Raw genomic sequence first — 26734 nt, forward strand, 5'->3', positions numbered from 1 at the left:
AATCAAACGTATTTAACATTTCATTACTCTAAACCCTTTTCCGTGTCTTCATCTTCACTCCATCGATATCCCCTTTTTCTTAGCCAGAATTACCTTCTATTTCATCCTAGTTACCGTGTTTTGAATTTAAATTGCATAACATTCTTATACTCCTAATTTTATTAAATAAATAATGTGGAACATTATCGTGTTGAAAATATGTTGATTATTGTTAAGTAAATCATATACGGATGATGTGTTAAAGTACAGTGTATTTAGAGTTTAGTTTTCTTTGTACATTAACTTTAGATTCAAAATCTAGGGGTTTTTACATTTTTTTTTTTTGTGAAAATTTGGGTGAAATAGATGTAAAGCATGAGTGTAAAACCCTAAACTAAACATGTGTTTTCTGGGCAAATCTAGTGTTTTTTTTTTTTTTAAATCTTTTTCATATGTTTGACCCCAAAATCCTTGGTTGTCTCGTTTGCTTAGAGCCCTAGGTAATTTGGTTTTCTGTTAATTGTTGATTTGGTTTTCTGTAATCAATAGGTATATCTTACTACATGAATTCCTACATGGTTTGCTCTCTTTGTTGCGTTGCAGCCAATTGGTTGTGTCCTAGCTACACTTTGTGTATCTGTTGAAGACGGTTGAGAAAGTTTTAGAATGTGTCCCAAGTAAGATAAGATGCCCAAACACAGAGTGCAGTTGCAATGAAACTGTATGTTAGAGGCTGAAAAATAACTTATATAAAATCCATCCCCCCTTGCCCAAACTATACCAACAAAGAGGATGTTGAGAAGCTTAAAAAAGAATTTACATCTCAAGATTAAATAATCTTGAAATTTTTATCTTATAAAGAATGTATGTTAACAACTTTAGAAGTAAAGGAGTAAATGACCAAAAGTATAACAACAGGATGCACTCCATGTTACTGGCAAAAACAAAAGGAAAGAAGAGGGTAAAATCCTATTATAGTTTACAAATTCTAGAATGAACATATATAAGCATACAATGCAGTAAAGTTATTATTATCAATAGAAAAAATAAAAACAAGAAATGAGGATCACTTATTTAACAGCCATATATATAGCGTCTGAGCAATGACAACCAAAAACTTAAGTCTGGGTTGTATAATATTAAGAGATCAAGAAAAGGCTGTACAAAGAAAATCACCCATAGATGAGCTAGAAAATAATCTCAGGTTCAAATCAACGTAAAAATCCTACAAGCTTATACTAATGCTCCAAATTATAATTTTGTTCAAATGTAGACTAAAAGCAACTCAGTCTCAAAAGTCCAATCATCTATGAGAACCTACCAGAAACAAAACCATAAATTACCACAACTAAGACTTACATAGAAACTAGCAAGATCCTTTCTCTATGGCTGCATCAGTATTCAAAGAATAAGTCAAGTTGTATGGAACAAACGAAGTTCAGCTATATTTGTGCATGCTCTTAACAATGCATCCCTCTTTTTCATTCATGTAGCTTTGATAGTTTATACACTAAAAATGACCTTCAAATAAAATTAGTCTAACTAACTCAACAAGAAACACATTATTATGGAAACTTACAATGAAGTCCACAAAGAAAGCCAGCTTTTATAGACCAAAACTTGATTATGATTTTCATCTGCAAACTGTAATTCGCTCTAAAGCACTATTCAGACTTAAGGTCACAGGAGAATCTCTAGCAGCACAAAATCATTTCATTCATATCTGCTACCAATGATACTAATCTTAATGAATTAGAAACTCATATATTCAAGAGACTACAAGCATATCTGAAAAGAAAAAGCATAACAAGAAACAGTGCCACTAGGCAATGAAGATCCACTCCAGAAAAGGGGGAGAGAATGAAAGAAAAGGCAAGGCTAAAATATTCCAGAAAGAAGAAAATTTTGTATTAACCCCGGAACCAAGCATAGAATCTCAAGTAAAGTTTACAAAATTAGAAACATAAATATCTTACCCTCAATCCTAATTTGAACCTTTTTCTTTCCTGTCTTTGCCTTCATTCCCAACAGCATCAGTCACCAAGGACATTGGTCTTTGATCAATAACTTCATCAATTATACCAAATTCCTTTGCCTCTTCTGGGGTCATAAAGTAATCTCTATCCATATTCTTTTGAATAACGTCTACTGACTGCCCTGTGTGCTTTGAATACAAAGCATTCAGCGAATCCCATACCCGAACAATCTGCTTTGTGTGAATTGTCATATCCTTTGCCTGCCCACTGTACCCTCCAGATGGCTGATGAATCATAACAGTTGCATTTGGGAGTGCCCGCCTCTCTCCCTTGGCACCTGCAGCCAAAAGCAAGGAACCCATCGATGCAGCTTGGCCCAAACAAATGGTACTGACTGGAGATCGAATGTATTGCATGGTATCATAAATTGCAAGGCCTGTACAAGAAGAAACAAGGATTACTGACATACTTAAAAAATTTGACTTATGACCAATATCATTTTCATTTTATCACTGTGTGTGCTTAAATATGACTAAAAATAAATCATTCTACATACAGTAAGGTAAAACAGATAATGCAAGTCTGGTTGAAACTTATAATGCAACTAAGAGGTTTTTTTTTTTTTTTTTCCAGGGAAAGCTCTTAAATAATCTCAGTGTCATGCTTTTAGAAAAAATAACTAGAGGGAAAAATAAGAATGGAGTGCATTCGGAGAAAAGTACTTGATAGGTTAATTATTCTCTTTCCAGAAGGGTCTTTCAGGTTCTTTCTTTGATATGAAGCGCCTTTATTCCAAAATATATCCAAATAAGTCCTCTGATAAAGTACTCATCACAAGAGTTTGCTCTCGCAGACACATATAAGGGAAGAAAAGCATGCAATTGGCAAGTAACAAAAGAGTTGAGAAAGATCAAGAAGATTCCAGTAAAGGGAAGGGAAGCATGCAATCAGTGTTGAAGGTGAGGGAAGCAAAAGTTGTGAAGAATAAAGAAGATTCCAGTAGCCACTTGGCTGCCTTGCAAGTTAGTTAGAGAGGAGAGCATGCAAGAAGGTAGGGCGGGAAGCATGAAAAAAAAAGCAGAATTTGGAATTGTTTTTGGGGTCTTTTTGAAGGGAAATGGCCTCTCAATTAGCCAGGAGTTTCTTGAGGGTTTTCTTTTTTTTTTTTTTGTCATTTTGTTCTGTTCTGTTAAGCCAAACGGTAGTGTCTCAAGTATGTACTTTCACACTCGATAAATAAAAACACTTATCCGGTGCATCATTCAGCTGATTTCCTTTTGCATTCAGTATCAGATTGTTTGATTGAGTTGTAATTACTGTTCTGAAATCCTGGGATTGTATCATCCTCAAAATTTAAAAACACATCAATCCTTAGTTTTAACAAATTTAAACTGCGACTGTATTAGATTTCAAGAACTTTCTTTAGTATACTAACTTTTCATAAAGGATATAAATTAACAAAAACACATAAAAATGTTAACTGCATACCCAGAGAAACTAACAAATGGAGTCGGCAATCCCAATAATCCAAAAATCGAAAAACACAAAAGATCCAACAGAACTTAAACAATAAATAAACACACGAATTTGAATAGCTTAGATCAGAAAGACCTGCAGTGACTTGTCCACCGGGGGAATTAAGATACATGTGAATGGGCTTCGAAGGGTTTTCAGACTCTAAGAAGAGGAGCTGAGCGACGACAACGTGGGCGGCGTCATCGTTGATTGGTCCGTTGATGCAAACGATTCTCTCTTTGAGAAGACGAGAGAAAATGTCGTAGGCTCTCTCGCCTCGGGAGGAATGCTCAATGACCATGGGAACGAGAGAATAAGAACGACATGCGATTACGGAGGAGGACGATTTTGATGATTGCAGAATACTCCTCATGCCACTACTAGAAATCAGACTCCTCATGCTTTGCATTTCGTTGATGGAATTTGAGAATGAAAAAATTTTAGGGTTTAACTATGGTTGTAGCTTCTACTTTCTCCTCTACTTCCAGGAAGTAATTAATCAATTATATCTGCAAGAGGTAAGTAGCTCGGGTTTTTGAGTAATGACAGCTATACCCCCTTATCACATGGTTTAATTTTAGTCAGGACCCACTCTTTTAAAAAAAGTTTTAAAACCCTTGTATTAATAAAATAGGGCTAATTTCAGATTTTTTTTTCCCTTAATTGATGCTAAATGAAAATTTTGTTATTTTATAGATATATAATTTTTAAACCAATAAAATTAAATGCATTAATTAATAAATTGTTTATCCAAACTCAATCGACTTTATTTGAAAATTAGTCAGCAATTGGACCATACTCAAATTAATCTAATGATTGATATATAACTTAATATTATTTATCTGTTCATATCTAGACCACTCTAATCTAATAGGTAAAGAGAGTTTTAATAATAACTCAAATTGGATTTGACGTCTACTTTCAATCCGATGAATCAATACAAATTCAAAAAAAATCTTTATATGAAAAAATATCGTTTTAACTAGGGTCGAAAACAAGTTAAGTTAAGCATAAATAAAGCTCGATTTATTTTCAACTGAGCTCAATTTAGATTTAATTCAAGCTCGCCGAACTCGTTCAATCACATGTTTGTATTCGACTCACTTGATAATTTTATTATTTGTGTTCGGCTCATACTTATTTTGAACTCGTATTTCAAACTTGTTTTATAGAGAGATAAACAGTAAATTCAAAAAAAATCATTTTAAAGAAATTAAAATGGAATAAATTAAGCTAAATAGGTGGAACTTGTGGACTAAAATAATAAAAACATAGGATAATAGTTGTAGATTAGAGGGTAAGTCATGAGTGAAGCGTGCTTTGAGTTGAAGAACATCCATACACAAGTCTCAAGCACAAGTCTAAACTAAACCCACCTAGAATTTTGCTTCTAGTTGAAGAAGATGATGATGATAATGAGATTGATAGTGAGAATCATTGAAGATACATCAGAAGAATGCCGAACAAATGAAGAGGAGTCTCATTGGCAGCAACTGCAAAACATAGAGCGAACAGGAGCTTGTTGTCTACCCAGTGAGCTTATCGTCTCGTTGTCGATCAACTTTTTGCTTCGTCATCATCGATTGTTTTGTCTTTCTAGTGAACAAATGAATGTTTGATGCAATAGAGGTGGAAATGTCTTTAAGGCTGGAAGGAAAGAAAGCATAATGCAGAATGTGAGAAGCCAAAAACGCATAAAAGGCTAGAACTAGAAGGAAAATGAAATATATTTAAGTAACGCTGGAAAAGGCATCGTTTGTTAAGGGTTCAAGTGAACTGAGCAAAACTCTAGTTCAATTTCATTTCTGGTTCTACTTCTTAGCTCGTACTTGAGTTCATATTCGTTGTCTCGAAATCATGTTTAAACTCGTTCGAACTAAACTCGTTTTAAACTTGAACAAACTCACTTCAAATCCAACCTTAATTTCGACAAACCTTAGTGAAAAATTCTCGTAAAGCTTATTCAAGTTTATCATCGTCGATTCAAGGATATGTATAAATGGTAGTGGGATTCAGGTTACTTGGGGTTACAGATCACAACAAATGTTTCAAATCCATATTCTGAAATCCTAATGCACCAATAAGTGAAGGCAATTACGAAGTATGCTTTGCCCTTTTTAGCTTCTCGTAATCCTACCCAAGTGCAATTAGATTTGACAAACGGACAACCCAAATTAGGCTTGACCCGGGTTTAAACAGATACAGATGAAACACAAATCGATAAATATGGATGAAAATAATTATGGAGACTCGTACCGATCCCACAATTACAGGTAACTCCCTTAAATAAATGGCTAGCTGTGTTTAAGGTTCAAGGACAACTTTGCGAGGGGGCAGCTATCATGCGTGGTAGCCAGATGCAGGTGGCTCACCGGTTTCCTGAGGTATCAAATCAAAACAAATCATAAGAATAAATAAATATTCTATGTAATATTGATAGGTGTCTCCCATTAAGCACAATTTGCTTGCTAGGTTGTTCAAATCCTTAGGCCACAACGTTGTATAAAAGTCAGTGTTTACACTGAGGATATGAAAAGAAGGATGATGGTATGTATGACTGCTATTATGAGTGAAACGCAAATGAAACTGGCAAATTCAAAATCTGCCCAATAAATTCCTGAAGTTAACTGATTTCATAAACTGCTTTCAACAAACAACTCAGTGTTTTAACATGGGCGACATTAGACAAAAACAAAAACAGAACTAAACAAAATGCCATACCGGCTTAAGTTGCATTAGGATCAGAAAAGAACAAAAACACAAAGTGAAATTTAAAACAGAGATGTTCCCTTGCCCTTCTTGTCTCCACCGATCTCAAAGTGCTTGCACCTCTGCAAAACAAGCACAAACAAAGTTAGCAGAGGAATGTGAAAAAGAGATACAATAATATAATATGCAAAAGCTAGTAAAGCACCAACCTTGATGGGGTGTTGAGACACATGTTTGCAACCTTGACACTGAAGCCTCAGGACAATCTTTTTTGTTGTCTTGGCCTATGTAATAAAACCAACAAACATTATGAGAATTAGGATAAAATCATCTTATGCTGTAATAAGCAGTCTTCAAAACTAAAGTTTTGATTTCATTCAAAACAGAATGTATGATTCATCGAGAATAGAAATCAACACAAGTAAATACCTTCTTGTGGAAAACGGGCTTGGTTTGTCCTCCATAACCTGATTGTTTGCGATCATAACGTCTCTTACCTTGAGCAGCAAGGCTGTCCTTGCCCTTCTTGTATTGAGTGACCTTATGTACGGTGTGCTTCCTGCACTCCTTGCTCTTGCAGTATGTCTTCTTGGTCTTGGGAACGTTCACCTACAAGACACAAGGTACAATGCAAATCATATAATGAAAACTTACAATACTGCAAACACATATTCATTAAGCAATCAAAACCAATCTTGACAACTTTTAGCAACAAAGATACAAGTCTGAAAGCAGTTACGACAATATCAAGAATGAATTATCAAAATCAAGCTTCAATAGAACAATTCACCCTATGAGAAAAGACTCAAAACATAAAACATATCTATTCTTGTTAAAGTTTGAATTCCATTCAGTAATCTATAAGCTCAATTAACGCCAATACAATATCCTTCAGACTTACAAATTATACAAACAACACAGACTCATTGCAGTCAAGACTAAAAGTTAAGAAAAAATAAATCAACCAGGGCACTTAGTAAAAATACAGCACAGCACATGCAAATTAAACATATAGAGATTCGGGCATAGAAGCAGTGAAATATATCTTGTCGTCAAACACCAAAGTCAAACAAACTCAGTAGCTTCATTCCACGAAACTCGATCCTGCGTACGAATTGAGAGCTCAATAGTAAAATCATTTAACCACAGATTTCATTGCAGTGCTAACCAGGGCATCCAATTTCTTCAATAATTTTACAAAACTAAAACAAAATTAATTAATCAAAATTCACGAAATCTCTTTCGCCATAAAGTCCCAACACAGACTACGATTTAATCCAACTAACAACTTAGATTGAACAATATATAAGTAATATAGCATAATAACATAAGCACTCAACTTCAATAACGAAACCAAAACACACACATCTTAACACGAAAACAGAAAATCAACGAAACTAACAAGCGTCTAGTGAAAGAGAAGTAACAGAAGCGATACCATGGTCGAAAACACTCAAGGAAAAATGAGAGCCCTGTTCTGCTTCGAAACCCCTGGGGTGAACCAGGGGCTAGCCAAAAAATGATTGACAATTTATAGCGATGACATTAGGGTTAGGGTTATTACACGGTGTCGTTTGGATAACCGGACTGAGAATTTTGGACGCAATAGGCCTGATGTTTAATTGGAAGGGCCTGGCCCAATCCTTCTTAACTCCGTTGAGAAATAATATATTCTGATAAATTAAAATGACAATTAGAGTTAGTTTAAATTATATTTGGCCTAAAATAATTAAGGTTGTATATTAATATATTCAAACTTTTCTTTAATATTTTTCCAAAGTATCACGTTTTAGAATAATATTAAAATGAATTTTTATTTTGACTCTTGATATATTTATTTTATTGGGATTATTTATTTATGAATTTTAGTATGGCAATTTCATTTCATTTTATTGTTTGCAATAATGTAAAAATGAATTTTATGATAAATTTATTTTATTGGAATTATTTATTTTTCTTATATTATTTTATGTCTCTTCATCATAGAATTATTAGTGTAAATATTTTTAGTATAATTGTTTTTCTTATGTTTCAATTATATAATGGTTGTCCAAAGTATTTTATAGTTTGAAAGCAAGTTGGATTTTATACAGTTTTGAAGCAAATTGGATTTGAATTTTCTACAAAGTGGATTCCATTGGATCGGACTTTAAATTTGACTTTGACTTTGACTTGACTATATTAAAAATTAAATAATATTATTCGTATAATTTTTATATATAATTTTATACATGAATAATGATATATTATATATAATTAAATAATTAAAAATTAAAGATAAATTAATATCTAATTATATAATAATATATTATTATTTATACATAAAAATTATATAAATATTTTTATAGTTAAAAATTATAAAATCCAATATAGACTTGGATGGGGTTGGAGTTAGTCTAAATATGATTAGTCTTGATACGGTGAAACACTTGAAATTTTCCTCTATGGTATTCCAAGGAATTACCAAGAAATTCCCATGTATATTCAGTTTCTCATTTTGCCTCCCGATAGTTTATAAAATTATCACTTATCTCTCTTGAACTATTGTTTATTTCAAAGGAGTAATATTACATATACAAATAAATTTTACAAACTCATTTATATAAGGCCAAACGACAATTTCCAACCCAAGGTATGTTGCAATCTCAAGTTTTCACTATTTAACTATGGAAATATCAAACACCCACTCATGAGCAGTTAAAATTAATAGTGGTAAGGGTAAAATCGTCATTTTTTCTATAATATTAAAAATAAACTAAAATAGAATCTACTTTTGCCCCCCTAAACTTTAAAAACTAAAATTTTTCCCCAGCCTAAGTTTTAAATAATGACAGTTTCATCCTAGGGTTTCATTTTGAAATCGATGGCGACATCTTCGACTTCATTGCCGACGGCCTCTCCCTCCCAAAGCATCCTCTCCTTTCGGCGATCTCTTTCCTCCCATTTGGACGCTCGATTGACGTCAGAGAAGATGTGGAAGATGAAGTTTTTCGTCTTTCCAGTCGTCGTCGTCTAGGAAGACGATCGTCTTCTCAGACGAAGACGAGACGACTCGTCGTTTTCATCTGGGAAGACGAGACGACGAAGACGAGATCGATCGATCTCCTCTTCGTCATTTGAAAAGACGATTTCTCTTCCCAGATGATATCTCTCTAGTTCGGATGGGTTGGGGTGGAGTTGAGAGGGGTCGTCGGTGGAAGAGAAACTGTCGGGAGGGAGAGATGGCCGGCGATGGCGCCGGAGAAAGTGAAAGGGTTTGGAAACTAAACCCTAGGTGGGCAAATGCGATCTTTTCAAACTTAGCTTAGGGAAAAAATGTTAGTTTTTAAACTTTTAGGGGGGGAAATGAGGTTAAATTTTCAAGGGTTAGGGTTTCGTTAAATTTAACCGGTCATGGGTGGGTGTTTGGTATTTTCATAGTTAAAGGGTGGAAACTTGAGATTGCAGCATACCTTGGGTGGGAAATAGTCGTTTGGCATTTATATAAACTATGGTGATAGTATCTGAATGAATGATTTTAAGTGAAAAAAAAAATAATTACATTACGTAATCATAAGATGTTATCTTAGTTTATACAAATAAATTATACACATAGTTTTATTCTATTTTAAAAAGTAATATTATATATACAAATAAATTGTACAAACTCACATATCCAAACTAAAATAATAGCATATGATTTGATAATTTTAAAATGAAAAAAAAATTATCACATCACAAGGGTGAATGAGTAATTTCAACAAAAGCTTAAGCTTCTTTAATTGTAACACTAACAGCAAATGATACATGTTATATTCTCAAATATAAGGTATAGACGTGAATCTGATATTGAAAAGTATGAATTTCTATTGTGAAGTTGAGATAATACTGGATTTTCAATTTTAATAATTAGCTTTAAAAATGTGATTATCTCAAGGTTCATATTATTTAGTATCAAAGTTAATAACACATATTTTAATTGCAATCATGTGATACGGGTGATAAGGTCGACATTGCAATATTCGTCTAGAACTAGTGCATAGCCAACTTGTATGGGTGCGTAGACTGAGGAGTGTAGTGATATGTTAGAATCTTTGAGATATGATTCTTCCAATATTTGTATCATTAAGGGTTTAATTTTTAACTATTTTTAATGCATATGATTAGTAAATGAGACTTTAAGAGAGGGTTCATCCTAAATTAATTGAAATAACCTTGATAGAATTCACTTCGCTCTCTGTTATAAAATTAAATATAAAATTTGTTTATTATAAATATTTAAAGATATAAACAAGTGTAATTAATCAAATTAATTATTTTTTAGCCATATAAAATTAACCTACATGGTCGAAACATTGCAAACAGATGAAAATGCATCGTATATAAATCAAATTCTGTCCATGTATGACATTTTCAAAAGGGAAAAAATATTTTTTCGCCCAAGTTTTAGTTTAATTTAAAAAATACACCTATAATAATAGATAAATACAAATATCTACTCATAAGCTAACTTATATTAAAATTTTCTATTAAAGAGAAAGATAAAATTTTTTTTTTTTTTTTAAGGCCAAACGACTATTTCCCACCCAAGGTTTAGCGTTTTCTCAAATGTCCCCCCTTTAACTATGGAAACACCAAACACCTACCCATGGCCGGTTAGATTTAACCAAACCCTAAAGCATTAAAAATTTTATCTCTTTTTACCCCCCTAAACTTTAAAAACTAAATTTTTCCCCCAGTCTAAGTTTTAAAAAATCGCAGTTTCACCCTATGGTTTGGTTTTGAAATCTCCAGCGACCGTTCCGGCTCCGTTGTCGACGGTCTCTCCCTCCCGAAGTAGCCTCTCCTTCCGGTGAATACTTTCCTCCCATTTGGAGGCTCCATCGGCGTCGAAAACGGGAAGAGAGACGAAGAACTTCGTCGGGGAAGACGAAGTTCTTCGTCTCCCCAGACGAAGACGAAGTCGTGTCGTCTTCGTCTGGGAAGACGATCGTCTTCCCAGTGGGAGGACGATCGTCTTCCCAGACGAAGACGACGGCTTCGTCTTCGTCTGGGGAGACGAAGAACTTCGTCTTCCCCGACGAAGTTCTTCGTCTCTCTTCCAGTTTCCGACGTCGATGGAGCCTCCAAATGGGAGAAAAGTATTCGCCGGAAGGAGAGGCTGCTTCAGGAGGGAGAGACCGTCGGCAACGAAGCTGGAACGGTCGTCGGAGATTTCAAAACCAAACCCTAGGGTGAAACTGTAATTTTTTAAAACTTAGTCTGGGAGAAAATTTTAGTTTTTAAAGTTTAGGGGGGTAAAATTAGATTTTATTTTAGTTTATTTTTAATATTATAGCAAAAATAACGATTTTACCCCTACAACCGTTAGGGTTTGGTTAAATCTAACCGGTCATGGGTGGGTATTTGGTGTTTCCATAGTTAAAAGGGGGACATTTGAGAAAACGCTAAACCTTGGGTGGGAAATAGTCGTTTGGCCTTTTTTTAAACCCTACAAATTTATAACATTCTCTGTCTTTAGTTTGAAAAACTAATATTCCTCTTAAAATTAATTTTCAAAAGTGATATTTTCTCTCACTCAAAATTTTTGACAAAAGATAAGTGCTCTCTCCCTCTCAACAATGACTCTCCCTCCGATGTTTTCTCTATGTTTGAATCTCTCTTTCTCTCATTAGATTCAAATAATTCAGACAAAACTCTTCATCTAAACGATAAAAACATCGTTTAATGAATCGTTATAGTATAGACTATGACAACGCATCCAAACCAAGGGTAGACGTCGAAGACGATGAACCCTTGGTCTGAAAGTAGTGTCATCATCCAGACGTTGATGATTATCTAACAGGAGGGAAAGGGCTTTGGATGGACAGAAAGAACCAGAGGGAGAGAGCGATCATCTTTTGTTGGGAAATTTGAATGGGAGGGGATGTCATTTTTTAAAATTAATCCTAAGAATTTTCCAAACTAAGAATGGAGTAATGTTATAAATTTTTAGGGTTTAGAGAAAAAATTTAATAAAAATTAACTTATAGATAAGTATTTAGATTTTTCAACTATCACAAATATACTTTTAAAATTACACTAAAATTTAGATAAAAAATAATCTTTCGTCTTTTTCAAGATTTGTAGATATGACATTCAACCATTTGCATGGTACAATAATAGAAGTAAAGAAAATTTAAACAGGGTTTTAAAGTGAAACATAATTCTATATTTATTTTCATAAAAATAAAGTAAATAACACATTTTAATTAAAATCTTTTATTTTTTCATTCAAGATTAAAATATGACATGGTGTATAATAATATGGCCATCACGATGATTAAACTTCTTTTGAGGCACGCCTCCCCTCCTATAATATCACGTGAGAATCAAGTCAACAAGCCGTTGAAAACCCGAACAAACTTCTAGAAGAAACACTGTACCTAACCTACACTCCCGCTCATTTTAGTAAAAACCTTATGTTTTTGCTAAAATGCGCATCCATCCATGGCGTACGCAAACATCATGTTGAAATAGCCCTGTGATCTCTTTCCAGAAAACCCTCGAAAACCACTCTCTTCTTATACTCTTCAGAATCCAAATCAACATCACCTGAGCCACTGCTTGTTTTACTTTCACTTTTGTAACGAGAGATGAAGAAAAGCCATGCAGACGTACACAAAATGGCACACAATCGGCCCCAAATCAATGTTATTATCAGAATCACTATGATAATCGATATACCCATCAAGGGATCCCTTTTTTTAACTTTCACATTGTTGTTTTGCTGTATCTTTTTGTGTTTGATCCGAGAATCTGATGGTGGATTCGGAGACAGCAGCAAAGAATCTCGAGGAGACCCGGGTTGACTCCACGTTCCAGTTCTTCTTTCCTCTCTTCTCCGCAGAATCGACACTGTCTTTTGAAAATTTTCTTCGACTGATTTCTGATTCTCAGTAACGGTGCGATTTTCTTCGAGTTCCTCCGCTCTTGCCTGAAATCAAAAAACAGATGAAATTTAATTCCAGGTCAAAATAGACAAGTATTGAATTTGATTGATTATAATTATGAATATTGAATACCACTTCAACTCTTTGTTTTGGAGTTGTAGGAGTTTCTTCAAAAGGCTTCGTATTGACGATCGAATTCTGACGTTTCTTGACCAAGAGCTTGCGCGGAACCCATTTCGACTTCTTGGTTTTTGGTTTATGAAGTTCTTCATTAGACTGAGCTGTAGGAACTGTTTTGGTATCAGACATTTTCATGCAAAAGATTGACCCACAAAACAAACCAATATCTTTCCTGCAATTATAACTGTTAGATTGGACAGCTTTCTCTGAATCTTCAACTTTCTCGGACGCCTCTAACCAATGAAAAAAAGGCAGTGTTTGATTTCATGAGCTTTCTTTTGGATTTCTATTGCAGAGACAGATTACGAGGAGGCAACATGGAGGATGTGGAATAATGAGGAAGTGGTTGGCTACTTTAGGGTCACCATGGGCCACGTAATAATTTAATGGCCAAATGATAAGCAATTCGATAATACAGAATCATTTTCTGTAGATAATTAATTAGTTGGGAATTTTGTCGATAAGTACGACTTTAGACTTTTCTAAATTCATAATTCTTACATGTTTACGTTATGTTCATGTTTTAAACTTTTATGTCAACTTTCATCACTGAGGGAGAATCACCATTTACTCCTTTAGTTTTCAGAAATTTTTTAAGGAATTTAAGGATTCTGGAAAGCAACATATACACCCAAATAATTGAGAGACGGTTAGCTCATCATACTCCTGTCCGATAATTTATTCTATTTCCATTTTATAAAATAGAATACTTATTTGTGCAAGAGTCTTTAGAGAATGGTTATGATTTTAATTTAATGATAAATTAATATTAAATCATATGATTATATTATTTATATATCTATTTTTGTAATCGTAATTTTATTACACATAATAAGATAATGTAATTAATTTTGGCATTTTAAAAATTTATAGAAATAAAAAATCATAATATGGGTTATCTTTATACTATTATTTTGAAATTCATAAATATTCATTTCTATTAAACTTGTAATTGACAAATTTGGCTGTTTTGCCCATCTACCGTTACAGCTTGACTAAAGGCGTTTGTGTTATTTCTAGAAGCCATAGGCACGTTTGGTTTTTCCAAACCATGGGCAGGAAACAGTGTTTATCTTCTGCCAATGAACTGCTAAGCTTCTAGTACATCCACTGTATCACACGTGCGTATAATAATTTAATAACATTTTGTTATGTGCATTTGTAGACATAAGTGTATATGAATATATATAGTATATTAAAAATTTAATTTTTTATATTATATATTATATCATAAAATATTTATTTAAAATAATAAAAAATTTTAATTAATATTATAAAAAATTACAAGCATCTCTTTAATTTAAAAATTTTCGTATATTTAACTATTATTTTATTTAAAAAAATATATAATATGTATCATACAATATATTTATTATATCATATTAATTTATATATTTTATAATACGTATTATTTTTATTTATAATATATCGTAAGATATATATTATATGTTATAAGATTATGATAATTATGTGTAATGCAATAAAGTAGAACAATAAATATATAGGAGATTTGATTTCTAAGAATGGCATGCAAATTGAAATTAGAAACAAAAACGTTGTTGGATGCACAGGACTTGCCAACCTACAATATGCTTCTATTAAAAATATAAACAAGAGTGACTTACATTGTCCCATCAAAGGTTTGCCTTTAAAACATTTTCCTACCTATTAAATGCAGAAAACACATTTTCTTACTTTAAACCTAACTCCGTTAACGAAAAAGAATTCCAATACAATTTTAAAAAGTTGAATTCTCGTATTATCTATAATTATTTCACTTTGTAAATTATTATATCATCCCAAATAAACAAAATTTTAAAATACTCTTATGCAAATCAAATTTGTTATCAAAACCTTCTTCTTTTCTTTTCATTTTCATCCTCCTCTTCCTTGTAAAGGATTTTTGGTGAGTTTGGTTTTAGGTGGGTATGGTTGCAACGGTTAAAGTTTTCAAATTTGAAGTGTATGAACTAAAGTTTTCAAATTAATGATTTTTCATCCCATTGATCCCATACAACCATCCTTCTTTGCACCAAAGAATCTTATTACCTTATTATGTTGCTCTCACCCATAACAGTTGCCACCTGCTCGAAGCCTCCCTGGATCTTGCTAGAAAGTCCTTCCCTTTGCTGGATCTTATGATGTCATGCATGAGCATCTTATCTCTACCAAATTTGTGTGTCCACTAGGTTTGGGCTTCAATTCACTTATTGTCATTGTCTCACTTCTCCTATCTCAAGTGCCACCAAATGATGGAAGCTCTTCAACTTCCAAAACCATAGTTGCTGAGCCTTTTTTTAAATAGGGGTGCTCTACAGATTTGCTCCTTTTGGGTTGTCACTCGCCTTCTCCATATTAATATTTTGTTAATTTTTAGTTGTACTGAAGATTAGGCTTTCTATTTGGTTTTGTGATGTACAGTTACAATGAGATGAGAAAGGTCTGATGATAATTGAGTATTCACATTTAATAATAATTTCTTATGATAAATTCTTAGGAGTGAAATTTGGAGAAGGAGGAATTCAGCTCCAATACCACATATCAAAGAAATTGTTGAATTTTTCTAATGTGTTAGAATCAAGACACATGTTACAATAATTTATTGGACTAGCAAATCAAATAGGGAAATATGTCTCAAATTTGGCTAGGATAATAAACGGATTGACAAAGAAAGTAAGTTCAAAGGTACCATGGGAATATACCAATAAAGATACTATGTAATCTAGATAAAAAACTTTTCTAAGCATTTAAAATATTTAACTCTACTAGAAGATATAGACTTTATGATTATAGAGAGTGATACTTTTGATTACTATTGAGGAGGAGTTTTTAAAGCTAAGAGAATTGACAATATTGAGTAAATAGTTCGATATGCTTTAGGAAAATTCTTGACTATAAAAATAAATTATCCTACTCATGAAAGGGCGGTTTTAGTGGCCAAAAAATATATTGACAGATTTTGATTATTTGTGATAAGTCAAAAGTTTACTTTAATGACAGATTTGAAGTATTTAACTTTATTTATGAAACTTTATTTATGAAACTGTCTTTAAAAGATGACAAATTTGGTTTGTTGAATATAATATTAAGATTTAATATATTTCTAATTAATCTGATTTTGTGGCAAACTTTTTATCCAGACCCATATATGATAATGAATCAAAAGGGGACTGAAAGACATTTTTCTTGTTCTAAATGCAAGTCTATGACCATTCAAGGAGAAATTGTCCAAACAAAAAAAATCCAGCAAAGCAAGATAACAGGACGAATCTCCGAATACTGTTATCAAACAAATGATAACTACTTTACGAGAAAATACTATTTCTTTATAGGATAATAAAGTAGAAGATTCTCTTTCTAGAGTAAGCTTTGATCTACAAAAGATAATAGCTCTGGAACGTGTTTTTACTATTATAATGTTTTTATTATTTAATTGGCTAAAATAGTCTTTTCATCACATCTACGATTAAATGTAATGGTTTACACTAGAGTTTGATTCAAATTAAACTTGTTTGAGTTTGAGTTTAAAAGTTAAAAATTTTTAAACTCGAATTTTAAAGGTGTTTGACTTATCAAACTGAGTCTACAAAAATCAGTACAAATAAACTAAAACGATGTTGTTTTAATCAATATGTATAACAATAACATCGTTTTAATATCAAACTAAGTTCAAAACTCGATTTGAACTCAAATTCGAACTTGAGTTTGACTTCTCTTAAATAAGTCAAACTCAAATACCTTTGAAATGAATTTGAACTCAAATCAAACACTAATTTATACTAATGAAATTTATGGATAAATTGAAAAATAAAATTTTCAAACTTAGAGGTAATAATTTGTCATTTCAACTAGGTGTGGGTGGGAAATAGAGATTCGACCCTTGCTTAATTAGTGACCATATTGAACACAGTTTATTCTCTATTAATTTTTGTTTATTTGGTTTAGTTGGAAAATTTTGGACAAGCATCAATGTTTGGTTGGCTTTGTCATGATACCTTGATATATGCCTTGAACAACTTGGCTGCGTTTTAGTTTCCCATAATTAAAAAAACTATAACAATCATACATTTCTATAATAATTTATCATTATAATTTTAAAATTTTTTTTTTTATCATCAACACTTTTAATTTGAATCATTAGATTATATCTACGGTTGAGATTTATTTTAAATTAAAAAGACAATTCGTATGATAGTATCATTTTATATTACTAAAGAATCCCTCTCTTCATGCCATCTAGAGTGGCACTTTTTAATTCTTGAGTTTCTTTTATCATCAATTTTCCTTATTTTGTAGTTATTTAACAAGGAGTTAATTCACTTTTTATCATAATTCCTTTGAATTCAGATGGACGAAGTGTTGGCATCAGTTGCTGAGACTGTCAAGAATTTTGCTGTTATCAACCTTGGGGGTAGTACGGAGATTTATGATTTTAATTATTATAGTCTGATCATCAATTCTGTTGTGTATCAAAAATATTATTTTTTATATTATATACCAAATATTGTATCATATTATATAATATAATTAATTTTTTAAAAAATAATATAATAAAAAATCTAATTGATATATTATTGTTTTAAAAATTATTATAAGCACATTTAAAAATTTAAAATTTTTTGTATATATTTCTACTATATTATCATTTTATCTGAAAAATATATTAATTCGTATCGATAATATGTGTCATATTATATAATATGTATCATATCATATGATATATCCATTATATCATATTAATTTAATACATCTAAATAATATATCGTATCATAATATATAGTATAATATGTATCATATATAGTAAGATACTGATAACTATAATTTTAATAAAATATATGAGTTTGATAATTCATATGTAGATATGTTTTTTTAAAAAATGTGTAATATTTGATTGAATATTATTTTATTTTAATTTAAAATTACATAATCGTATATATATATCAGTATTCACGTATGAATGTGTATTTATTATATATTCGCCTAATATTATTGATTATAAAATGTTAGTAAATTACGGTTTTGTCATTGATCTGTATTTATTTATTTCATTTTTACAATTCTGCCCTTAATAAAAGTGGTGGGGATTCTTCAGCCATTGTTTGGGATTCCTTATCCTATAAAGGGAAAAGGACTATTTCCCACCTATTTTGTAAGCCATTCTCAAATCTATACCTACGAAAGATGAAAAACACATTTTTTCACTCATAGATAAACTTCTGTTAATCTTTTTTGTTAAAGAGAGGGATAAAATAATTATTTTACTATTTATATTAAAAAATTATAAAATTTATTATTTTTCACCCCCTTAGGTTTTAGAAACTAACATTTTATTTTTACCTAAAGTTTTTAAACTTTGAAAAGTAATATTTTCACCCCAAAACCTAGGGTTTTCATATTTTTTAAAACACAGTCATCCCCCCAATAACTTTCAAAAATAGCAATTTCACCATATTCTTTAACTTCATCTTTCGATGTCGTCACCGATCTCCTCTTTCTCTTAGTACGATGGTAGTGGTGTGATGAAGAGATAAAGATCTCTTCGTCGCTCCACCCATACTGTCTTTCGTCGCTCATCGCTTCGTCTAGACACGACAATGAAGGACGACCTTCATCTGTTATTTCCTTGTCTTTCGTAGTCCTTTGTAGTTAGAGATGAGAGATTAATGGAATACGTTAGTCGTCGATGGTGGTCGGAGAAGGAAGCAAACTTTAGGGGTGAAATATAAACTTTTCAAACTTTGAGGATAGATTGAAATGTTAGTTTTTAAAACCTGGAGGGAAAAAATGATGAAATTTTAAAGTTTTAAGGTTTATAATTAAAATAATGATTTTATCTTTATCTCTAACTAAAAATTTAAACGATAGTTTGGTCATAAATGGGAAAAGGGGTTTTTCATCTTCCGTGGGTATAGGTTTGAGATCGGTCTAAAAAATGGGTGGAAAACAGTCCTTTTCCCTTCTATAAATCATGGGTTAGGGTTCGAGCACAATTGGGAACAATCGAATTGAACTGAGATAAACATGTCGTACCTTTTGCCACACTTACACTCAGGATGGGCGGTAGATCAGGCCATCCTGGCCGAAGAAGAGCGTCTCGTCGTCATCCGGTTTGGCCACGACTGGGACGAAACCTGTATGCAGGTCCTTACTTTTTCCGATTCTAAAATTTCTCTTGTTTCTATTAAATTTACTTGACTGTTATTTGTGTGATCTTTCCGCCCAAGTCAATTCCGCTTTTGATGATTCTGTTAACAGGGTAATTTTATATAGTAAACACTTGATACAATTACCGCTTTGCCTAGAAACCAGGCTTTAAGATTCTGATGTTTAGAAACCCATCTATCTATTTTCATTCCTATGCTTTTAATCTGATTAATTTCTTTTCAAAGTTTTGTTGCTTCAAATCCTTTCATTATACTGTTTTTGATGTAATATTTTAAATACCCTAATGATAATATTGCAATACATATGAGGCTTACCTTGATTACGAAGCAGAACCTTTTTAGATTCAAAAATTCTGAGCGGATTATTATATATATATGTAGATACTTAGAGGGGTTAATAAGGCTGGCTTCTCTGAAATACCTCAAGTGTTCTGGCAACCTGATTTGTGTGCTTGTTTATTGATATGTGATTAAGAAAACAAAACAAATATATTTTCAGGTCATAAAACGTTTTTCTTGGTTTTTAATTTTGGATTGTTTAATGATGTGCAATTATAGTCTAAGTTAAATTGTAAGTGGTAGTAATAGTCTATTGTAGCATATATATTGAAGCCCTTTACCAAAGCTTTGTAAGCAATATCTTTCTCAATCATCTCACAGCCCTTTTTTTCTTGTATACTGCAGTTCTAAACAGTTTTGACTAAACTAATGCACTCATTATTAAGATTACCCCTCTTGTTGTCATCCAAAGTGATACTTTTTAATCCTTGAATTCATTTAACTATGAGTTATCTAACAATGAGTAAATTTATTTTGTTTCTTTATTCATTTGAATTCAGATGGATGAAGTGTTAGCATCAGTTGCTGAGACTATGAAGAATTTTGCTGTGATTTACCTTGTGGACATTACAGAGGTTCCTGATTTTAACACAATGTATGAGCTTTATGATCCATCCACGGTTATGTTCTTCTTTAGAAACAAGCACATAATGATCGATCTTGGCACTGGTAATAATAACAAGATCAACTGGGCTCTCAAGGACAAGCAGGAGTTCATTGATATTGTTGAGACTGTGTACCGAGGGGCAAGGAAAGGCCGTGGTCTTGTAATTGCTCCCAAGGACTACTCCACCAAGTACCGCTACTAAGTACCTCTGCAAACTGTAGTTAATTTTAAAATTTGTAAGATTCTGATTTGATACCTGTTTCTTGGAACTTATTTGTTGATGTTACTTGACTGTGAATGTGCTGATTTCTGAATCAGTATGACTCCTTATATATTTGAGTGATACATTTTAGATAAATCAAACCTTCCAGTTATATAATAGTTGATAGGGCAAAAGGGGATTTGTTTTTGTGCATGTTCAATGTAGCTTTTATATGTGAGCATTTGCTTATATCAATGGTCTTTTCTTTTTTTTTTTTCCCACAAATTGAGTAGTAGCAGCTGTAAATGCTACTGCAGAATTTGAGTGATCCCCATTTGCGCATAAGTATCAGTATTTCGAGAATTAATGTGACATATCTTCATAGGTTAGTTGGATGTGCAATGGATATGTGATAAGTTTTTTTCTTGTTATGGAAAGCTGATAGAGTCACCGGGGAGTTCAACCAGGGTGTGATTGAGCATGAGTATCCTCACTCAAATCTGATAATAAAAATAAGGTGCATGCGCAGAAGTCCCTGAAGCTAATCTCTAAGAAAATATCCGAATTAAAGCATTTATCAAGTTCATGGAAGGTTTCTTTTTTTTTTGGTAGTTTCGTTTTCCAGTCAGTTATTAATATATCATATTTCGTGTTAAATGCAACTAGTAATGCCAATGTTGGTACACTATCAGTAAAATAGTATACAGAAATTGTATTGACCTACTCTTGCCCATGTCCAATGGTCTCAATGAGATTTACAATTCCCACTCCAATGTAGTACCATGTAATCCCAGCTAAAGCAACCTGCAGCCAAGAGCTGTTAACAATATCCAAGGCCAAAGGCCCCCCTATATGCTCCTCTAGTCCACCGACCACTTCTCCAACTTGCATTCGAACTACACCTGCTGCAATTGCGGCTGTTACAACTGGAATCGCCCATGCAATGGGGCTCCTCCTATTCTCTTCCCTATAATAGTTCTCATTTGTTTTCTTATTTGAAAGCTCTCTGGCAGCTCTAGAGATTGAGTTGAAGTTGGTTGAAGTTGCTGGTGCTGGAGCTGGAAGAGCTTGAGTTGACGGAATCCAATACTCGTCATGATATATGTAATTTGTTCTTGTGCCCTCTCTTGCTTGTTTTCTAGCAGCAACAGCATCACGAAGCTTTTTGATGCTTGGTTCCACTGCTTTCTGAGAGACATGCTGTAAATTCTGTTCAGTTTCTGATGTGGGTGATTGCCAGTACAACCAATTTGAGATCGATCTGATTGTTTGAATTGCTGACAGTTTTGCTTTCCAATTCATATCTTCCTCCTGCAACCAATGAAAATCTCAGCCTTACTTCCATTTGTGTTATTTACAGTATCGATTATGCCCAAGTATAAATACCTTTGTAGCTGCTTTGTTCGTGGCGTCAACATAATTTGTTTGAAATTTTTTGACATCAACGAAAATGTTCGAGACCCTTGTACCGACTGAGTTATTAGCTCCCACAATAACATTACCCCGTGGTTGTTTTGACATAAGGTATTCTAATGCTGCCAAGTCTGATCTCTCTACAATCCTTGGATAAAAAAAACCAGAAATGTAAAACTCATGAGGAGATGTTAATTCAACACAGTTTCATACATAACTTGAGAAGCTTATCTTACGAGATGCAATCTACAGGACAAGCTTGTATCGCCTGCTGAATTTTGTATTCAGGATCTGCCCACTGCCCCACAACTCTGGCTCTTCCATATACCGATTCAATCGCAAACGTGTTTTCCGCTAATAACGCACATTTCAAGCAGCCCACACATTTTACTTCATCAACAAACACAGCTCTGTTTTCCCTTTCACCACCAAACCACACAGAGTACAATGGTTTTCCAGTGAATCCTCGGAGTTGAGCCATCTTGGATTGTTCCTGCAAGAGCATGCGAAGATCGTAAAATTCCAACCCACCATATATTATTTCTTATTCATATAGTATTTACAAAACGAATTAACCTTATCGTAAGCCGAGCGAGAAGTGGGATCAGAGAGGAAAGAATAAACTTCATTGAGTATAATTGCCATGTCGTGTCCCGCGGGGCCTGCAATGTCGGGATGGCATCTCTTCTGCAGCGAACGATAAGCGTTTTTTATTTGAGATTGATTGGATGTGCTGTCGATGCCCAGAAGATCGTAAAGATCGATATTTATGTCCTTGAAAGAAGAAGCTCTGCACGTAACAGAGTTGAAGTTGGATTTTCTAGTGTTGAAGGCGAAGGCTCTGGATGTGGAGGTTTTGGTTGTTGTCCTTGAAGCAGTAAGAGGAAGACATGCAGATGCAGTCGACATGGTCTTGAAGGAAAGGAAAGGAAAATGGGGATAAGAAAAGAGTGTGGCTATGGGTAATATTATAAACCGGAGTTGAGATATTTGTACGCCAAAGATATTTCTGTTAGTTAAAAGAAACAACAACATGAATAATAGCTATGAGTAATATTATAAACCGTGTCCATAAACAATACTCACTTATCTATTTACTTATGAACAAAATACGTGTACCATAACCTTACCCTTACCAATAAATCTTATAAATAATATCTCACAAGTAACATTTTTAAATCATATTTGTGACTCTAAACTTTACCGCATCTACCTTAAGCCTACCAACCAACCCTATAAATAGTATTTGTTAACAGTGTTAATGAATAATATTTATAAACAGTATCATATTTATCCTTACTTTATATCTATCAGTTAACTTGTAAACAGTACATGTGAACAATATCACACCTATTCTGTTTATCTCACACCTATCTATATACCATTTCACCCGTACTTAGTAATAAATCTTGCGAATAATATGAGTTAATTATGTCTGTAAATGATATTGTTTTAATTTCTTGGTATTAGGGATGAGAGAAAAATGAGTATGAAATTGACTTTTTTTTTAATAGATTACTATAATGTATTAAAAAAATGGATTAAAATTCTATAACTTGATTTAGAAAAGTTTAATTAAGTTACCATATATGAATATAAATCGTTCCATTTGTTTACAAATTTCGGACACACAAATTCACAAAATACAATGTAGATTTAAAACAAATATGATATATGATTCATAGCTGGGGTTTGAAGTGGCCCAAATAAGAGTTCAATTTGGACCCAAATCAACCGACCAATCTAAACCCATTACATATCCGCCAGCCCACAAAAACCCTAAACCCTGAACGTTACCTCGCCTCCATAAAACACCACCTAAGCCTAAAGCCAAGACATTACAACGCCACTCTTCTTTACTACGACTGCTTCCTCAGCCCTTTCACAGTTCAGACAGTAGCAGAAATGAGACCCCCAAGAGGTAATTAGTACAAGTTACTTTTTGTGTCTAAATATATGGTCAGGTTCGTTATCGATGTGATATTTAATAGGGTCTATTTGTTGTTTTTAGGCCGCGGTGGTGCGGGAAGAGGAAGAGGAGGCGGCAGAGGTGGTGGTGGTGGAGGAAGAGGTGGTAGTGGTGGTGGAAGAGGTGGTAGCGCCATGAGAGGCCGTGGTGGAGGCCGTGGAGGCAGAGGTGGAGGGCGCGGTGGAGGACGTGGAGGTGGAATGAAAGGTGGAAGCAAGGTTGTGGTTGAACCTCATAGACACGAGGGTGTTTTTATTGCTAAGGGTAAAGAAGATGCCCTAGTCACTAAGAACATGGTTCCTGGTGAAGCTGTCTACAATGAGAAGAGAATCGCTGTTCAGGTCCTTGCTTTTTTAAATAAAGCTTCTTATTTTGCTTTTTTTTTTCGATAATTATATCTTAATTGAATATTTTTTCATTTATTTAGAATGAAGATGGAACTAAAGTTGAGTACAGAGTTTGGAATCCCTTCCGTTCAAAGTTGGCTGCTGCTGTTCTTGGTGGCGTTGATAATATATGGATTGTAAGTTTCCCAAATGGTGATTATATTTTCCTGTTAGTGTGTTTAAGTTCCATAATTTATATTCATGCGTTTCTTTTTGTTTTAGAAACCGGGTGCTCGTGTTCTTTACCTTGGTGCTGCTTCTGGCACAACTGTCTCTCATGTGTCTGACATTGTTGGCCCTGTGAGTAATGGCTTATAATCTATACTGTTTCTTCTTTAACTTGTCTTTGTCTGCAAAGTTGCTTATAAGTTGTTTTTTTTCCATAGGAGGGTGTGGTTTATGCAGTTGAGTTTTCTCATAGAAGTGGTAGAGACTTAGTCAACATGGCAAAAAAGCGAACAAACGTTATTCCTATCATTGAGGATGCTAGGCATCCAGCTAAGTACCGGATGTTGGTTGGAATGGTGGATGTGATATTTTCTGATGTTGCTCAGCCTGATCAGGTTTGCTCACCTGCATATTTACGCTTAGTGCATCCTTCTTTTCAGGAAGAAAGTATGAAATTAACAATTTCACCAATGGGCAAAGAAGATCTAATGGTGTTGTGTTTAGGAGGCCTAATCAGTAGCTGGGAGCTTTTTTTGCACCATTTCTCTGCTGTGTTTAGAATTACTATTAATTATATTATTCTCATGTTAGTAGAGTTTTCTTATTTAAATTTAATTTTATTTCTTTACACTGCATATGATGAAATTGACTCAGATTCCCCTTCAGGACATTATGGGTGATGCAAACTCGAGAGTCTGATGCGATGTTGATTTAGTTTTTGAAATTTACAATTGATTTTGTTTTCAAAATTATATTTCTGAGAAAGTGGCATGTGTTCCTTGATGTTCTTTGGATTTCATGTATATCATATTGTTTATACTTTTAAGTTATTTTACCTGAATGGGATTGGAATGCTTAAGATGTTTCCCCCTCATCCAGGTAACTCTTCTGGTTCTGATTTGTTTTTCTTATTCTCTCTCTCTCTTTTTTTTACATTTTAATATTTTCTTTTCAAACATTGATTTGTATTTTATTATAATGCATATGATGAAGTACTCGGATTCCCCTTCATGACATTGTGGGTGATGAAAGCCCGAGTTTCTGATGCTTGTGCTGTGTTTCACTAAATCTATTGGTTTCTTCCACTTTCCTTTTTTGATGTCTTTTATTATCTTTTCTGTGCTGTAAAAAAGTATCACATTTTTCCCTTTTACAGTTAAATAGAGTTAGTTTTCAATTTTTTATTTTGCTTATTGGAAAAGAAACTCTTTTCTTTACCAAGGAAAAATCCATCAATTAAGTATGCTGGCTTTTTGATTAAATACTTTTTTTTTTTTAAAGAAATATTGTGTCATCTGCTTTCATTTTGTGGAATGCTTGTGATGGACCTTCTTTGTGTTAATGTGTTTCTTTTCATATTTTTCTACCTTGTGATTTTGTTAGTGAACTTGTTCTTAAGCATTTCAACTTGCACCTGCACATGGAGTAATCTTTCTACTTTCTATTTATTATTTGTAATCACACAATTTCATAGCTTTCTGGAGTAGTTGCTGTGCAACTTTAATGATTATTTATATTACTGAACCTCTGTTTGCTTGGTGAATTTTCTTACAGGCAAGAATTTTAGCTCTGAATGCAAGTTATTTTCTCAAAGCTGGTGGTCATTTTGTTATTTCAATCAAGGTTGGCATTAATTTGTTATAGTAATCTATATATTTCATTTTTCTCGTAGACAAGTTAGTGATTTTGCCCTTCAGATTAAATTTAAATGCACCAACTTGTGTTCTATCATCTCAGGCCAATTGCATAGATTCCACTGTCCCTGCTGAGGCAGTGTTTCAGAGTGAAGTGAAGAAGCTGCAACAGGAGCAGTTCAAACCTTCTGAGCAGGTGACATTGGAGCCTTTTGAGCGAGACCATGCTTGTGTGGTTGGTGGCTACAGAATGCCAAAGAAACAGAAGGCTTAAAACCTGATCATTGTAGTGAAAATCTAGCTTTGCTGAATTTCACATATTCTTTTTTATCTTTAATTGGACTAGCAATTTTGCACTCTTTTTTTCTGGGTTTTTTTTTTTGGTTTAGATCGATCTATTTTGAACTGAAATCTCGATGTATGAATGTTTGTGAAACCATTTTTGGATAAATCCCAAATGTCGGTGCCCTCATAAAAAGCTATCATTTTCCTCGGAAACAATTCTTTTTTCTACACTTGATTATTTGCATAAATATTTTCCACCTTAAAATGTTTTAGAACGCAAATTAGATTGATTTAGTT

General features: G+C 33.2%; 6 protein-coding genes and 2 non-coding genes across 8 annotated transcripts; 4 read left to right on the plus strand and 4 right to left on the minus strand.

Moving 5' to 3' along the window:
- Window positions 1-1865: 1865 nt before the first annotated feature.
- Window positions 1866-3969, minus strand: LOC123214567 (ATP-dependent Clp protease proteolytic subunit 2, mitochondrial). Its single transcript, XM_044634415.1, has 2 exons — window positions 3567-3969; window positions 1866-2391 (listed from the first exon to the last, which is right to left on the minus strand). The coding sequence occupies exons 1-2, from the start codon at window positions 3877-3879 to the stop codon at window positions 1964-1966; spliced, it is 741 nt and encodes a 246-aa protein (XP_044490350.1). The 5' UTR covers window positions 3880-3969; the 3' UTR covers window positions 1866-1963.
- A 2115-nt stretch (window positions 3970-6084) lies between these two features.
- Window positions 6085-7742, minus strand: LOC123212818 (60S ribosomal protein L44-like). The gene is made up of 4 exons (XM_044632023.1): window positions 7618-7742; window positions 6609-6788; window positions 6389-6463; window positions 6085-6301 (listed from the first exon to the last, which is right to left on the minus strand). The coding sequence occupies exons 1-4, from the start codon at window positions 7618-7620 to the stop codon at window positions 6242-6244; spliced, it is 318 nt and encodes a 105-aa protein (XP_044487958.1). The 5' UTR covers window positions 7621-7742; the 3' UTR covers window positions 6085-6241.
- Window positions 7743-12403: 4661 nt separating this feature from the next.
- Window positions 12404-13672, minus strand: LOC123214803 (uncharacterized protein At5g23160-like). The gene is made up of 2 exons (XM_044634798.1): window positions 13223-13672; window positions 12404-13134 (listed from the first exon to the last, which is right to left on the minus strand). The coding sequence occupies exons 1-2, from the start codon at window positions 13403-13405 to the stop codon at window positions 12664-12666; spliced, it is 654 nt and encodes a 217-aa protein (XP_044490733.1). The 5' UTR covers window positions 13406-13672; the 3' UTR covers window positions 12404-12663.
- A 5562-nt stretch (window positions 13673-19234) lies between these two features.
- Window positions 19235-20738, plus strand: LOC123214211 (thioredoxin-like protein YLS8). The gene is made up of 2 exons (XM_044633984.1): window positions 19235-19411; window positions 20274-20738. Exons 1-2 carry the CDS (start codon window positions 19292-19294, stop codon window positions 20580-20582), a joined length of 429 nt encoding a protein of 142 aa, XP_044489919.1. The 5' UTR covers window positions 19235-19291; the 3' UTR covers window positions 20583-20738.
- Window positions 20739-21248: 510 nt separating this feature from the next.
- LOC123214210 (chaperone protein dnaJ C76, chloroplastic) lies at window positions 21249-22968 on the minus strand. Its single transcript, XM_044633982.1, has 4 exons — window positions 22572-22968; window positions 22232-22488; window positions 21969-22143; window positions 21249-21893 (listed from the first exon to the last, which is right to left on the minus strand). Exons 1-4 carry the CDS (start codon window positions 22902-22904, stop codon window positions 21303-21305), a joined length of 1356 nt encoding a protein of 451 aa, XP_044489917.1. The 5' UTR covers window positions 22905-22968; the 3' UTR covers window positions 21249-21302.
- Window positions 22969-23766: 798 nt separating this feature from the next.
- On the plus strand, window positions 23767-26650 carry LOC123214212 (rRNA 2'-O-methyltransferase fibrillarin 2). The gene is made up of 7 exons (XM_044633985.1): window positions 23767-23916; window positions 24007-24305; window positions 24392-24487; window positions 24573-24650; window positions 24737-24913; window positions 26073-26141; window positions 26256-26650. The coding sequence occupies exons 1-7, from the start codon at window positions 23901-23903 to the stop codon at window positions 26424-26426; spliced, it is 906 nt and encodes a 301-aa protein (XP_044489920.1). The 5' UTR covers window positions 23767-23900; the 3' UTR covers window positions 26427-26650.
- Window positions 25149-25221, plus strand: LOC123215165. Its single transcript, XR_006501967.1, has one exon. It is a non-coding gene; the product is annotated as a small nucleolar RNA snoR60 (small nucleolar RNA).
- LOC123215166 lies at window positions 25497-25567 on the plus strand. Its single transcript, XR_006501968.1, has one exon. It is a non-coding gene; the product is annotated as a small nucleolar RNA snoR60 (small nucleolar RNA).
- Window positions 26651-26734: the final 84 nt, after the last annotated feature.

The sequence above is a fragment of the Mangifera indica genome, chromosome 4, assembly GCF_011075055.1.
Source record: "Mangifera indica cultivar Alphonso chromosome 4, CATAS_Mindica_2.1, whole genome shotgun sequence".
Classification (NCBI taxonomy): Eukaryota; Viridiplantae; Streptophyta; class Magnoliopsida; order Sapindales; family Anacardiaceae; genus Mangifera; species Mangifera indica.

Coding starts and splice junctions, on each gene's coding strand:
- LOC123214211 (XM_044633984.1), top strand. CDS start 19,292: ATGTCGTACCTTTTGCCACACTTACACTCAGGATGGGCGGTAGATCAG. Junction 19,412..20,273: donor GGGACGAAACCTGTATGCAG/GTCCTTACTTTT, acceptor ATTTGAATTCAG/ATGGATGAAGTGTTAGCATC.
- LOC123214212 (XM_044633985.1), top strand. Junction 24,306..24,391: donor AGAAGAGAATCGCTGTTCAG/GTCCTTGCTTTT, acceptor TCATTTATTTAG/AATGAAGATGGAACTAAAGT. Junction 24,651..24,736: donor TGTCTGACATTGTTGGCCCT/GTGAGTAATGGC, acceptor TTTTTTCCATAG/GAGGGTGTGGTTTATGCAGT.
- LOC123212818 (XM_044632023.1), bottom strand. Junction 6,464..6,608: donor AGCCCGTTTTCCACAAGAAG/GTATTTACTTGT, acceptor TTTATTACATAG/GCCAAGACAACAAAAAAGAT. Junction 6,302..6,388: donor TGTCTCAACACCCCATCAAG/GTTGGTGCTTTA, acceptor CTTGTTTTGCAG/AGGTGCAAGCACTTTGAGAT.
- LOC123214803 (XM_044634798.1), bottom strand. CDS start 13,405: ATGAAAATGTCTGATACCAAAACAGTTCCTACAGCTCAGTCTAATGAA. Junction 13,135..13,222: donor CAAAACAAAGAGTTGAAGTG/GTATTCAATATT, acceptor TTTTGATTTCAG/GCAAGAGCGGAGGAACTCGA.
- LOC123214567 (XM_044634415.1), bottom strand. CDS start 3,879: ATGCAAAGCATGAGGAGTCTGATTTCTAGTAGTGGCATGAGGAGTATT. Junction 2,392..3,566: donor CGGTGGACAAGTCACTGCAG/GTCTTTCTGATC, acceptor CTTCTTGTACAG/GCCTTGCAATTTATGATACC.
- LOC123214210 (XM_044633982.1), bottom strand. CDS start 22,904: ATGTCGACTGCATCTGCATGTCTTCCTCTTACTGCTTCAAGGACAACA. Junction 22,144..22,231: donor TGTCCTGTAGATTGCATCTC/GTAAGATAAGCT, acceptor TTTTTATCCAAG/GATTGTAGAGAGATCAGACT. Junction 21,894..21,968: donor CGAACAAAGCAGCTACAAAG/GTATTTATACTT, acceptor CATTGGTTGCAG/GAGGAAGATATGAATTGGAA.